We start from the raw sequence: 15151 nt of genomic DNA on the forward strand, positions 1-15151 counted from the left end.
TAATGGCAGCCTCCAGTTTGTCTTTTTTCTCTCTGTCCCTCTTACTGACACACAGGGAGGGGGCGCAGGAGGATGAGTTATAATCTCCTGCTGCAGGTCCCTCCTATTTACCAGTGTAGGATCTTTGTTTACATGTCTATGCAGAGTGCACAGGAAGTCTGCACACAGCAATAAAGGAAGCACCAGGGATGATGAATCAATTGGTGATCATTTAGGGATTATTAAGGCAGTAAAAGCCCATGGGCAATTTTAAACTGTTTCACACTTAGCTGTCTGTTGTGACATGGGAAGGGGAGTGACTGGGAGAATTCTTGAGCTGTACCATTCTGAACTTTCTTCTGTGACATGGGAGGGGAAGTGACTGAGAATGCTGAAACTCTATCTCACTGAGCGGGTGAGTTGCTGAGGGGGTGATTGAGCTGTATTACACAGGTGTGTGCTGTGACCTGGGCAGGAGAGTGAAAGTTATAGAGCTGTATCATTCTGAGCTGTCGGATGTGAGATTCTTTGGGGAGGGTCTCTGTGGGAGTGCTTGAGCTGTATCGCACTGAGCTGTCTGATGTGAGATTCTTTGGGGAGGGTCTCTGTGGGAGTGCTTGAGCTGTATATCGCACTGAGCTGTCTGATGTGAGATTCTTTGGGGAGGGTCTCTGTGGGAGTGCTTGAGCTGTATATCGCACTGAGCTGTCTGATGTGAGATTCTTTGGGGAGGGTCTCTGTGGGAGTGCTTGAGCTGTATATCGCACTGAGCTGTCGGATGTGAGATTCTTTGGGGGGGGGTCTCTGTGGGAGTGCTTGAGCTGTATATCGCACTGAGCTGTCGGATGTGACATGGGAGGGGAGAGGAGCATTTAACTCATTTGGGAATGCGCTGTTTATTTGTGACCTGGCCTTGCCCTGTGCATAAGGAAACTTCACCTTCCAGTCCAGGGATTGTGAAACACAAAATGTATGTTCAGCATTTACAGAGATGAATCACTTATAACCAGCGTGTACACCTCTGTCTGCAGAGAGGGCATGGGGAACATTTATCATTACCAAGGGGTGTTGCTGCTAGTTTTGAAAGCTTTTATTTTTATTTTTTCTATGTTTTGTTTTATCTTTAAGTTTACTGTTTAATAGATCTTCAGTAACATTATACAGGAAATCCCGTGTACCTTATATACTCGAGTATAAGCCTAGTTTTTCAGCACAAAATTTGTGCTCAAAAACCCTAACTCGGCTTATACTCGAGTCAACTAAAAACATAAAGACAAAACTCACCTTTCTGACGTCACCCATAGGTCCTCTTCTGTCTGAGACAGAAGAGGACCTATGGGGGACGTCGGAAAGATGAGTACAGTGTTATTTTTTTTCCTACTACAGGGGCTGGGCAGGCTGTATGCTACAGGGGCTGGGCAGGCTGTATACTACAGGGGCTGGGAAGGCTGTATGTTACAGGGTTTGGGCAGGCTGTATGCTACAGGGGCTGGCAGACTATATACTGGGAGGCTGTAACCAATGCATTTCCCACCCTCGGCTTATACTCGAGTCAATAGGTTTTCCCAGTTTTTTGTGTTGAAATTAGGGGTCTCGGCTTATACTCGGGTCGGCTTATACTCGAGTATATACGGTAATCAATATCAGATTGGAAGAGGTCCAGAGCATCAGACCTGTACCAATGTCCTGTAACCAGTATACAGCTGGATATTCGGTGGGCTTCTGGTGTGGAAAGGTCATGAATAGCCTGGAAAACTACCATTCCCTGATGTTACTCCACTTTCCGTATCACCTCCTTACAGAACGAGGATTAAGATTATTATTGCAACAGTTGATAAATCTGGAGGGGCCGACCACGTCCATCTACTTTACTAAAGGAGAAGGGAGCTGTGAAATGTCCCAAATCTTTCTTTTGTAACTTGTTCAACAAATTCTGTTTATATTTCCCCCCCAATATGTAATCTTGCTTTTTAAATGACTGCTCCAGACAGCAGAGTGAGGTGTTTCATTCAGGTCTTTGCAAAGCTCCACTATATGGTTTTATATGTGCGGCATTGTGCCAGTTTTGGCTCGCAGCTTTGACTTTTCTGCACCCATATTTTGTTGTTCCATTTCATTTACCTGCGTTTATTCTGAAATCTTAGAGGATTACATAAGGCCCAGCTCTGAGCTGTCTTATATTACAGGACAAATAGGTTCTTTCCCAGAACATGCTGTTTAACCCCTAACCTCCCTTAAGGTTGGGAGAATCAATACATACAGACAATCATTGGGCATCATGCTATATTGCAGTGGATGGCTGCAGATGCCATTCATACATTCCTGCTGCAAATGCAATTTTAATCCTGCTCTCAAAAGTTGAGAAAAAAACCCCTGGAATACACTTAAAAAAATGTAATAATTAAATCCGTGTCACATAAAGATTTGTGCATCACATGTACATATGTTCTAATAATACTTTCATTTTAAATGCAAGAACTCCTGGGGAGCATCTTTCATTAAGACTTTACATACTGCAGTTCCTCTGTTACTCATCCTGGAAAAATGTGAATAATTTAACACGAGGAAGTTGCCATTTCCATTTGGCTGCACTGATTGGATAGTGGCAGTCTGTATAGATACAGTAACACCCAGTTTTCACCTTATTTGTACATTTTCCTTGAGGAATAACAGAGTGCACAGACCCAAGGCAGATTATTCTGTTTTTTGTATTCATTTTTATTTTCCGGGTAACGTTTATTAAAGCAGGTTATGACAGCCATGTCAATGAAAAACTGTACAAATATACATAATTGGGCAGATTTATCAAGTGTCTGAAATTCTGAATATTTCCAGTTGCACATGGCAACCAATAACAGCTCCCCTTTTAAAATATTCATGAGCACTGGTAAAATGAAAGCTGAGCTGTGATTGGTTGCCATGGGCAATTGGAAATATTCTGACTTTCAGACACTTGACAAATCTGCCACAATATCTTAACAGTATAATTTAGTCTTAGAATAGATTCTCATGATAGTTTTGCCCTTATACAAATCCCTGGTCAGACCACACATGGGATATTGTGGGCAGTTTTGGGCACCAGTGTATAAAAAGGATATAGTAGAACTGGAACTAGTGCAATGAGGGGAGACCTCATTACAATGCAAAAATACCTCAACGGGCAGTACAGGGATCTCTCCAAATATCTTTCTATAACTAGGCCTGGGGGACATCCCGTAAGCCTAGAGGAGAGGCGATTCTACCATCGCCATAGATGGGGATTCTTTACTGTGGTGTGGCACATTGCAAAAGGGAGCCTGATTTCGGGGGGGGGGGGGGCTAGATGTACTCAACTGGTATGAAATTGAGACCACACTACAAAAAACAAGTCTAGAGGAATCGCCAGTTCCTTATACTCTACTGACGCAATACAAATACATTGAATCAGTGCTGTTTAGAGTTGGGAATCTGTTCATTATGGAATAGATATACTGGTTTGACATTCATCATGCATCATTAGGCTTCTTGAACGTCATGGTTCATAATTAGGGGGCTTCCAGGAGCATAAGCAAGAAAAATGTAGGGATTTCTTGGACCACTGGACTGATCTCAGCATGTCCGTTCAGCTCATTGATATGAGATTCATTCTGGGGAATCCCTCCGTCTCAAATGCTTCTCCTCAGACAGAAGTCTCTTGTGGGCAACTGGACTAATACATATAGTCGCTGTCCTGCTATCTTACATCATCCACAACTTTCAGCAGTCACTTTGCCACATTCTGCACCAGGAAATTTGCAAAAGAAAAAGTTCTCTTGTCGCACTTACTATACATAGGCATCCAAAATTACGTATTACATTGACTATTCTTAATCTAATGTGGGTCCCAATACAAAACCCTCCTCGTGTATGACAGATCTTATTGGTGATAGTCGGCCCTTTCAATAGATCAGAGGTTTCCGTAGATCCAACCTTCATCCAGGTTTAGAGAATCCCAGTGATCATTGTATCCTCCCAGTGTAATCCTTTAGCCACTTCTCCCTATCTATATCTAGGACATTAGCCTGTTCACTACTCCCAGCGCTACAGCCACAGCTATGGGACAAGCAGCTGCAGGGATTGTGTCAATGAAAGGACTGCTCAGAGTCATTTGTGTCACCCATAGCAAGTAAGGTGACAGCTGATTCCCTCTACTCGCTGCCCGGTTTTGTGCTGCGATCGGTTGTGATATTTAAATAATCCCTTTCTTCTGTTTCCATGGCGCTGGTGACAAAATAATTACGCTTTTCCAGGCTGAAATGATACTGGATTCTTATACAAAGTGTTTTTCCTCCTTTTCTTTTTACATGAAGAAACACTAAATGATGTTTTATGTATTAGCAGAAGAAAGGCAGATTGTCCGTGCTCCCATTGCTGGGGCTCGCTGGGTGCAGAATTGACCAGATTAGTTACAATTATTATAGACTAAAAGTATCACTGCAGTGGGGATCAGGTGAGATTGTGTCACTGCCCGGAGCCTGTCTGTATAAGATGAGCTGCAGTGTTTAGCATGGGGACTTTGTACATGAGCAGCCTATTCTCTCCTGACATGCCAATATCTTGTGTATTTGGGTAGATTTTATCTTAATTTTATTTTATTTCTCTCTTTTGCAGGTGCTTCTGAATTGCATATCAGACACTTTACAGAAAACACAGGTAATGTGATAGAGAACACTTAGTGGTTTGTTTATAAGTGTCCTTTAATGGGGTTGGGCACTTTAATCTAATTTTCTTGTGGGGATTTCGGGCAGGCTATCACACATTATTGTCCTGATCCTCCTGTGTGATCCGGCAACATCTTCTCTCTTCTCCTTCCTTCAATCCGTCCTGGCCTCTCCCTCCCTCCCCGGAGGACCATGTGACGTACCTCCGTCCTCTGCTGCGAGTGTTCAGAGCTGCGTCTCCGCTCAGTGAGTGGAATCCCAGCGCTGAGCTAAGCCTGGGCATAGCTCCCTCTGTCTTCTCCATCACAGTGACACGCATGTGACGATGATGTCCCAGTCAGGGACAAGGCTGGATGCTGGCGAGGAGACTTGGGGCCAGAAAAAGATAATGGGTAACTAGTACCGGGCGTGTGATCTAGTGGGCATTGCTATGAAAATTTGAAACGTGAAAGTTGCCTTTAAGATAATATTATTTTTAAAATCCGCCTTTGTGCTGTTTTAAGAATAATAAAAAACAATACTGGCCATATGGATTCTGCTTAGGTCTTTTTCAACAGTACGATGAGGTGATCAGACTTTTGTTGTGTCCTTATTTGGGTACGCTCACATTTTGGATTTTTGGGATTGCAGTGCAGTGAACGTGGCGGGTAGCCACAAATGGATAAGCTCTTGTATATGTGGCTTATCTCCATACAAAACCAAGCCCTTATGCCATGGATCCAATTTTGGGTCACATGTTTAGGTGATTGACATCCTCAAAATCCAAAGCCAAAATACTGCACATTTGGCCTAGACCTGCTAAAGCAGATGTGAGAAGGATGAGGAAGTGTGGGGATTGAAGTAGTGCAGGATCCAGAAGGTCAGATTAGATTAAAAAAATATATATATACATCTCTTCGCCTTGGGACTAAAACATACAAGCGTGGTCGATGTGTGAATCACGGCCATGCTGTATCTCGATTCACAGACCAATCATAGTGCTGGGGATGGGACCTCGTCCTTGTGATATGATACAGCCCCTAACTGTAATCATGAAGCAGCGGCATCATATATATCACCAAGATGCCCAAAGTCCCTTCCCTGGCACAAGTCGTGATTTCAGGCTGACCAGCAAAAAATACCAAAGCATTTAGTGGCACTGCATAAGGGGGATCCAAAGCTCTGCATAGGTGCTGTAGACATAAATTGATTTGATATTCACAGATATGCTGCGTTATTTGGTATCCTTACATACCAGAGTATAATGGCATTCTGTGCGTTGTCTAATTTTGGTTCATGTCCATTTAACTCAATATCTCGAATGATGATTATAAAGGTCATGGCTTCAAAAAGCTGAAGGATGCATTCACTCACCAGTGTTATCTTTTCAGAAAGGAAACAAAATGGGGAAAAAAAGCAGAGTGAAAACTCAGAAGTCGGGGAGTGGAGCCGCCGCGGCTGTCTCCCCAAAAGAAATGATGAACCTGATCAGTGAGTTATTGCAAAGTAAGTAATGGTCATTCTGTAGGGAGAACATGGGTGTTCTCATGGCAGGGGCTCAGAATAAAAATGTAGCGGCATGTCGACAGTGTACCTATACAGGGCAAAACAACTTATTGGTTGTTTCTAGTAGCAATCAGCTAAACATTAAATGTATCTCTGGCTTGTAATACTGGTTGTTACTCAAGATCAGTACAGGATAAATAATATAATGTGTGACTCCAATATCAGAATAGGGAGTGCAGCTCTGGGGTGAAATACAATATAAGGTCAACGTGTAACTAATGTAAAGTTTTAAAAGTAAATTATATTAATATAAGTGCAAAGCGATTGTAAGATTTTGTTTGTTTGATATAATAAAATGACAAACTGCTAATAGCCATTGTATTTCCATAGAGTGTAGTAACCCCAACTCCGCACCAGGGAGAGAGTGGGAAGAATATGTGCAGATTCGGGGACTTGTTGAAAGGATTCGCAAAAAGCAGAAAGGTCTGTAAAATCTTGGATAATAATGGCTGGGTTTAGTAGTCTGTGATTACTACGTTGTGTATGTGTATATACATGTATTTATATTTGTATTCCTGCAAATAATTGATATTGTTTGTGTGATGAAAAGCTACACTATTTTCCAATATACTTTCTGTATCAATTATTCACAAGATTTCTGCTTGTTGTCTGCTCGCTGTCAACAGGAAGCTACATTGTTAACTTCCTGCAGATCCAAGGTCATGTGATGTCACACAGATGCATGGCTCGTTATAACACATTGGGGCACATTTACTTGGAAAGTCAGAAAATGCACTGCAAGTGCTATTTCCATGTATAATGCTGGGTGCGGCGATTCACTAAGATCTTGTGCCAGAAATCATGAATCTGTCGCTTCCCTGCACTGGTCTGACAGAGTGCACCTGTAACATATGGCGTGCGATACAATTTGCAACTAAAATATGGCACTTGGTCCAAGCCAGACTAACTGCCGGCACTCCCCCTAATTTGTGTCTCATGGAAGCAGTGCAGCTGCACCACAAAAGGGTCATGTGCAACACAATCGCAGTGCAGACACTTCTTAAATACCTGTGACGTTTTAGCCTAGAAGAACGTGAATAGTCCCCCAAAAGTGCGGCGCAAAGCCCTTAGTAAATGAGCCCCATTGTAATCAAAGCTATGCGATGCTAACGAGACGTGCACCTGTGTGGCATCACATGACCATGAACTGGTGTTTATATACAGGAAGTAAACCATGAAGCTTCCTTTAGAATAAACAGTTAGAAATTGATACAGAAAGTATATTTGAAAATTTCATATTTAATTATTTGCTATAATGTGCTTAAAGTGAACAACCCCTTTAAGGCTTCTGTTGAAATGAGAGTTTAGAGGGATGTCTGATTTTTCACTTTTTGAAATATATGGGGCGCTTGTATCTTAAAGGGAATCTGTCAGCAGAAGTTGACCCAATAAACCACTACTACTAGAATGTTGTCAATAATGACACTATCATTTCAGATCATGTTTCTTTCATGGCCCATTGTGATGGCATCATCCAGAATATCAGCTTTGAAGTGGGATATAAATTGGTTGTCATGGAGGCAGAGAGTTTAGTAGTTAGGGTGTTCTCAGCTTTAGCATGTCCCTTCTACTGTGACTGACATCATTCACCATAATTTAGGAGAGCCGGTTAGTCATGTCCTTGGACATGTCCAATTACAGCAAAGTTGAAGGGCATCTACCACCAGGATGAAAGATTTGTCTGCAAATGAGCCTGAGGGGCTCCATTAACACCTATGGAGTATGGGGCCCCTCTGGCTCAATTGCATACAGTCCTTCATCTTGGTGGTAGATGCCCTTTAAAGTTCTGAGCCAGGGAGAGCTGACTTCAGTGCAGCACTTTTCCTTTCCTTTTTTTTTTTTTTAAGGCAACCAATTTATATCTCGCTTCAAAATTTCATTTTCTGGATGATGCCACCACGCTGGGTCATGAAACCAATATGGACTGGAAGCTGTAATCTGCTTGGCAGTAGTTTATTAGGTCAGTTTCTGCTGACAGGTTTCCTTTAAGTCTGGCTTTGTGAATCTGTCTTTTTATTGTTGGTCACATGTTTTTTCCTTTTTGGTCATCTGGCAATCATGGAATTAAGGTGTTTTGCAACTTTTTAAGAATTTGCAGTGCATAAAAACAACAAAACCACATCTGGAATTGGGTGATAACTGGAGCATATGCGACCATGGCAATATCTGAAGGAAGATTGTTGCCTATAAATGAGAAAAAGCAAAGCCTTATGAAGATCTTAGAAGATTATTTTAGGAGGACAGTCTTTTAAAGGTGGTATAACCAAAGGGGTTTTCTGCCTATATAGGAAACAAAAAAGCATGTGAAAATAAACGCTCTCCCGAATTCTCTGAAATCGGACTCCTTTAACACTTTCACGACTGCCAAACGGCTATGTACTTCCTATTTATAAATGTCACAACAGTGGCCAACTTCAAATCTCCTGAACCTTGGCACCTATAAACATACATTTGGTGTTATATTAAGCAGGAGAATCTCCACTTTAATATAATACATTCTCAAATTACTCTTACACACTATATATTATATTACAGGGGAGATCCTTGTGTTTCTAGGTGCTAGGGCTCAGTAGATATAGGCATTTTAAATGTGCCCCTCCAGCCTGTCAGTTGAAGGCAGAATGTTGAAGAAGCTGCAAAAAATACTTTGCTTACAGTTTGCACAATTGTAGAAGTACATGCATCCTCTGCATCTGTAGCTGAACCTGGGAAAGTGTGATGGAATAATGCTGTACATATTTGTGTGTGTGTTTGTGTGGGTTTCCTCCGTGTCCTTTGGTTTCCTCCCACACCCCAAAACATACTTGTAGGTTGATTAGATTGTGAACCCCATTGGGGACAGGGACAGATTTGGCAAGATCTGTGCAGCGCTGTGTAATCTGTGGGCTCTATATTAATAAAGAATTATATATCTCTCTCACATATACATACATACGAAAAAATATGTATTTAAAAAAAAATATCTTATCAAGACAACGTCTCGCATCAAAAAAACAAAGTAAAAATCGTTTTGATATGTAAAGCATTTCAAAAGATATTGTCATTTAAAGACGCATATAACTTAACTGCAAAAATTGACCTGGACTTTCAGGCATCAATGACTATTGGTCACAAAGGGGTTAATGTGGCTGGCGGACCAATTGTATGCCTAAAAGAGATTATCGCTCATGTCTGTTGGAGCCCTAAATCCATTATGCAGTTACATCTAAAATGTTTGTGTTGCCTGTAGTTACAGCATAGCAATAAGGGAGCAACTTTCTGCTATGTGATTTGTAGAGTTCCTGATAAAGTATGAAATGTAACGCTGGTGTCCATGGACCTAGTGACTAAGCTAGAGATAGCCGAGCGCTGTACTCCTATGTGCCATAGAGATGAATAGAGCAGCTGGCGCATGTGTGACTGGCTGCCCTATTCATCTGGGGTACAATGGACCCTCGTTCTCGTGATCGCGAGACCCCCACGATCAGCAAGTTAGCCTCTATCCTGTGAAAGCCAGCTTGTTATCGCTTAACAACCCTTTTAAACTTCTATGTAATGCTAAATACTTTGCAGTTTATCTCTAGATTCTGTATTGTAACCTAATAGCTATATGTACCTTCCGCAGCATCCTGTGAAATCACATTGTAATTCATTCTTGCTGTACCTTAGCAGGTTTGTCTGTAATCTTTGATGGCAAGAGGGAGGACTATTTTCCTGAACTGATCCAGTGGGCAAGAGAAAATGGGGCATCAACTGAGGGCTTTGAACTCTCTGAATTCCCCGGTGAGGGATTTGGATTGAAAGCAACACGGGAAATAAAGGTAAGAACTTTGTGACATTTAAAGGGTCTAGCAACTCCGGCATTCTAATTCTGTATAACCTGAGGGATTTGGATGTGGATAGGGGTATCCTAATCGGGACTCTCCCCACCTCCTCTAATCTGTTTTGCCGTACATGTTCAATAAATGGCAGTGGGCCCCTCCATGAGTACCATGGTGGACCGTCCCCTGACATCAGAATAGACCAGTAAACTCATGTTAGGTTCCAGAATGTCTGCTCTCCAGGGAGGCAGTTAGAAAGTCTGTAGTTGGCTCTGCCCTTGGATATCACCAGCATCTATGCATTACAAGGATAGACCCTCAGATCCCCATGGTGCAAGTTGTGTTCACTGGTGGTAGCGGCCATTAAATTGTGGACTTGAAGGCTTGTAAAAAGGGGTTCTTTTATCTTACTATCTCTTTTTAGGCCGATGTCCAACCTCAAACGCCATTTGGCTTAAGCACGCAAAAATGAGTCACGTGCCGTACACTGTTCTGGGGACAGGACTCCAAATATCATAGTTATATGTGATACACGAAGGTTACCTGTGAAACAAACACATTATATGGAAATCATGATTGCAGTATGCCATTGTTGTCCTCTCCTTGTTAAGCAGGCATAGCTTATTACCTTTAGTAGTGGTAGTCCCTTGGATTGCAGCACGGTCCTATTTAAGTGGTTGAAATAGCAGTAGTGAACTTGATATCAGGCACAGATACTACTAGTATGGAGCTGTGCCAGAAAATCCATCAAGAGAAAACGGTGTGCGAAGCCTTCCTTCAGATAGCTAAGTAACAAGGTTGGTGATTATCAAACCCCAGGATAGGACATGACCTTTATGTTCTTGATAAACCATCTGAAAAAAGTAAATTTAAAATGCTGCTGTGGGTAGGAAGGCTTACTGCTAAGTGTTAATACATTGCACTTGTTTAGTTCATTTTTTGTACCATTGTTTAGTGCCATTTGTCTCTGCTGCTCAGGAGCGAATCAGTCCAAAAATACCAGGAATATTGAATCAAATTTCTATGGTGGTGCTCAACCTTTACAAAAACCGGCATGTAGATAATGATGCAATAAAGACAATAGAGGTGGCACCCACCAGTGAGTCTTCTTTATAGGAAATTGGCCATAGGACAGGGAGGGAAACCAGACACGAACTGGTGGTGCCGGGCGATTTCACACGCTCAATCTAGGAAGCGGCCCATCGCCGAGAGCTCATGTGTGGTTTCCCTCCCAGTCCTTTTCAGGAATTCCCAATAAGGAAGAATCACTGGTGAGTGCCACCTCTATTGTCGTTATTTCATCATTAATTAAAAAAAATGTTTGGTCCCTAAATATTGCATGGTAGTAGAAGACCAATTTAAATGGGACATATCAGAGTGATTGGGGCACTAAACCACCATATATCAGCAAACTTGTGTTTTTTTTTTATCATTTTTTTTGTACTTTCTATATTATGTTGTTATTGTTGTTTTTGTTAGGATGCTGTTATTATTCTGCTTTGTTTTCCTTTACACTTTATAATTTACCTCCTCTATTCATACAATCAAACAACACATATTGTATTAACATGTTGCTACCCCTTCTTACATTGGCATGTTATACTCACCTTTCCGTCTTGTACATCGGTGGCTTTGTGGCTTGTTTGGACACGTTGAATCTGTTATTTGAATGTTAGTCACTTTCCCGCTGTGTGCACAGATCACTTTCACATGATTTGTAGGCAGCGCTAAAAAATCCAGATTGTGTTCTATCCCCAGTAAATGGAGTCAGCAGGTATCTTGTGTATATTAATGGTTGGCCGGATAATAGAGCGCCAGGCTCCAGCATGTGTATCATTATCTGCAAACTCAATCACAGAATAGATTTATTCCCCCCACTTTATTAAATTGGTTGAATTTGGAACATGAGTTTCTAAAAATCATTTATCCCAGCGCTGATTCCTCAGGCCTCAAACAACTATTTATTTCTGAGTGCTCTCCAGCCCAATATCATTAATATCCTGCATCTCCTACCACTGGTGATAAGCCTAATGGGTTACCAAATCATTCTTCGCATCTTCTGCAGCAATATCACCTGTCATGGCAGCTCTGAAAGCAGAAAAAGCTACGAATCCGGCATTAATAGTCTGATAATCCAGCACCTGTTTTGCATGTAAACGATGCAGAACATGTGGTGCTAGTTACAGATTGCAAGCGCTTCAGTAGTAACGCATATGCGATCGATACAACAGCCCTCCCTTCCCCCTCGCTCTGTGTGAACACAGCCTATGGGAATCGCTGTCTAACCTGTAGCTTGTGCTGGGGCACGGGGTGGAGGTGAATGTAGCCCTGATTCTGATTCCCTTGGCAGCTATAAATAGGGCTAGAAAAAAACACAAAATGATATCATAGTAAATGTCTTTATATTGGGTGACATAAATACTCAGACTGATCCATACATTTTATTGTTGTATGACTGGAGCTCATGCATAAGTCATCACTGTAATACATTTCTCCTCCACAGGCTGAAGAATTATTTCTCTGGGTGCCAAGAAAGTTATTGATGACTGTGGAATCTGCAAAAAACTCAGCCCTGGGTAAGAAAATTGTCAATATCCTTCCATACTCTCCCACATGTGGTGTGTCAAACATGTAGGCCGCGGTCACACGTACTGCTAGGTGTCCGTTCATAACGCGACGCTAGCGCACAGGGGGAGGTCCTCGGCCTAAACGCACATGCATTTCCAGAAAAAACGCATGCTATCGGCTTATCAATCGCATGTGTTTCCCTGGAAACGCATGTGCGTTCGGGCCGAGGAACCTCCCCTGTGCGCTAGCGTTGCGTTATGAACGGACCCCTAGCGGTACGTGTGACCGGGGCCGTACTCCCTGAACGGCCTCGGTGAACATCATGTCTGGGTATTGCAGTCATTATCCAGGCCATACAGATGCTACAGTTTATGATTTGGCCAAATTCTCGGGGTGTCCTGTGGTGATGTCTGTGGTCTCCATACAGCGTCTTAAAAAAACAAATCGCTTTATATATGGACAAGACAAACTAAGAGCTGACACGCATCCATGGTTCTTCTTTGTCAGTCTTGTTTTAACCCCTTCACTACTACCGACTATACAGGCAGGGCCCTAACTTAAGGACACCTGACTTACAGACAGACCCCTCTGCCTACTGTGTCCTCTGGTGAAGCTCTCTGGATGGTGTTCTTCACTCCCAGGCTGCAATGATCAGCTGTAAGGTCTCTGTATTGAAGTTTTATTGGTAATCCTTGTTCCCACTTGTTGCAGAATTGTAGAAGTACATTCACCCTCTGCATCTGAACTTGGGGAAAGGGTGATGGAAAGATGCTGTACATATTTCCATTTTGTGTCCCCGGACTCCTCTCCCATTAGTCTCCATATGTGTGTGTAAGGCTGGGTTCACATCACATTTTGTGTCATTTGTTGTAAGGACATGTCAGGAAGATTCCGACCTGTCCTCACTACGTATGGCACAGATGTTCGGCTTGACAAAGCGCCACTGAGCACAAAACAGCCTCTTGCCAAGGCTTGCTTCTCCCTGCATGTGTTTTACGCTTCTTCGCCTGAATAAAGGACATTACACTTTTCTATCAAGTGGGAGAGTGCCGTTACTTTCCTCTACTAGACAGTTGGATACGTCACCCGGGGACCACCCTTCCTCCTGAATGCAGGGGGAGGAGTGTACATCGTCGGCAGCCTGCAATTGCCTAATATGACATCACCCGGTCCTCCCTGCTGTCGAGTGACGTATGTACTCGGCGGGACTGTGGGTAGAGATGCAATACTCTGCATCCACTCCTCATAGCCGCCCATTTTCTCCACTAAGCACAAGCATCACTCGGGCAGAGGTTGCAGGATGAAAAGAAGTAGCTACGTCTTTCCATCCTGCTTTTTTGGCAGACGGGAGCTATAGTGGCCAGAAAGATGCAACAACTATGCCTCCCTCTGCCACTATTTGTCAATGTATACGCTGTTGAGCTTTGCTGACTTATACGCTTGGCCTATACAAAAAAACATGATGTGAACCCAGCCCTATAGAGGTGATGGCCATATATCTACTAAATATTTTATGGATCTACCATATATTTGGAAGTTGGGAAAGCTTCTTATAATGTGGCCAAGATGGATAATATTAGATGTCATGGTCACTGCTTGTGCCTCTTTAACTCCCTGGTGACAACTCCTTATTTCTCCTTTATATTTAGGATCCCTGTACTCGCAAGATCGCATTCTACAAGCAATGGGGAATATCACCTTGGCGTTCCATCTGTTGTGTGAACGAGCAAATCCCAATTCCTTCTGGCTCCCATACATCAAGACGCTACCCAGCGAGTATGACACACCCCTCTATTTCCAGGAGGAGGAAGTGCAGTACCTCCAGTCTACCCAAGCCATACATGATGTATTTAGCCAGTACAAGAACACAGCCCGGCAATATGCTTACTTCTACAAGGTCATTCAGGTATGGACATCATGTATGCTGTGGAAGATTTTAGAATCAACTTATTATTAAAGTTCATAAAATGTATATACTTTTGCTACAAATTTTTTGTTGTTGATGTTTTGTGTATACAGCTCTTCTTCAGGTAAATGTATGAACACTACAAAACTACTTGTTTGTAGCTTAATCCTGCAGTCAAATATTTATTTACCACCACCTCCACTGTCCCTAGCTTATCAGATAGTAAGAGAGGTTGTTTGTAGTCTGTGACCTACCTTTGAGACATAGGGGGAGCGGCCTGTGGAGGGGGTGGACAAGGGGCGTTCGCGCATCCTATGCCTGCTCTCTTTTGTAAAACCAGCAGATACATCAAGAGGCCTAGTCGTCTTAAGCAGTTTGGTTCACACCATGTAAAGGAAAATGCATTGGAGGTCAACAGTTATGTGCTGGCAGAATATAGGATTTCTCTTGCTACTTTTGCAAAATGAAGTCTGCAAATGTGCACTCAGACTGGTCTTCAGACTTCACATTGTTTTTTGCCATATGTTTTAAGGACACGTTTGGCGCATGGCAGCGACGTCTCCCTGTCACTTGTCATCTCCCCTTGAATGTGGGGAGAGGAGTGAACAAGCAGCAGCTGGTGATTGGCTGCTGCTGATGTTTGGGATGTTTCCCCAGTGTCGCTGTCCTTGTAT

At 42.6% G+C, this 15151-nt stretch overlaps 1 protein-coding gene across 3 annotated transcripts in view; it reads left to right on the forward strand.

The window, feature by feature from the left end:
* SETD3 (SET domain containing 3, actin N3(tau)-histidine methyltransferase) overlaps positions 1–15151 on the forward strand; it is a 37447-nt gene that overhangs the window by 2807 nt on the left and 19489 nt on the right. For 2 of the 3 annotated variants that reach the window (XM_072116052.1, XM_072116051.1), the window contains exons 2-7: positions 4609–4650; positions 6029–6143; positions 6534–6626; positions 9852–10003; positions 12507–12579; positions 14221–14477. In XM_072116052.1, coding sequence (XP_071972153.1) covers positions 6041–6143; positions 6534–6626; positions 9852–10003; positions 12507–12579; positions 14221–14477 — 678 coding nt within the window. In that variant the 5' untranslated portion in view covers positions 4609–4650; positions 6029–6040. The remainder of the gene's footprint in view (positions 1–4608; positions 4651–6028; positions 6144–6533; positions 6627–9851; positions 10004–12506; positions 12580–14220; positions 14478–15151) is intronic. The other variant, XM_072116053.1, reaches the window with a different exon arrangement.

This window comes from Engystomops pustulosus, chromosome 7 (assembly GCF_040894005.1).
Source record: "Engystomops pustulosus chromosome 7, aEngPut4.maternal, whole genome shotgun sequence".
Classification (NCBI taxonomy): domain Eukaryota; kingdom Metazoa; phylum Chordata; class Amphibia; order Anura; family Leptodactylidae; genus Engystomops; species Engystomops pustulosus.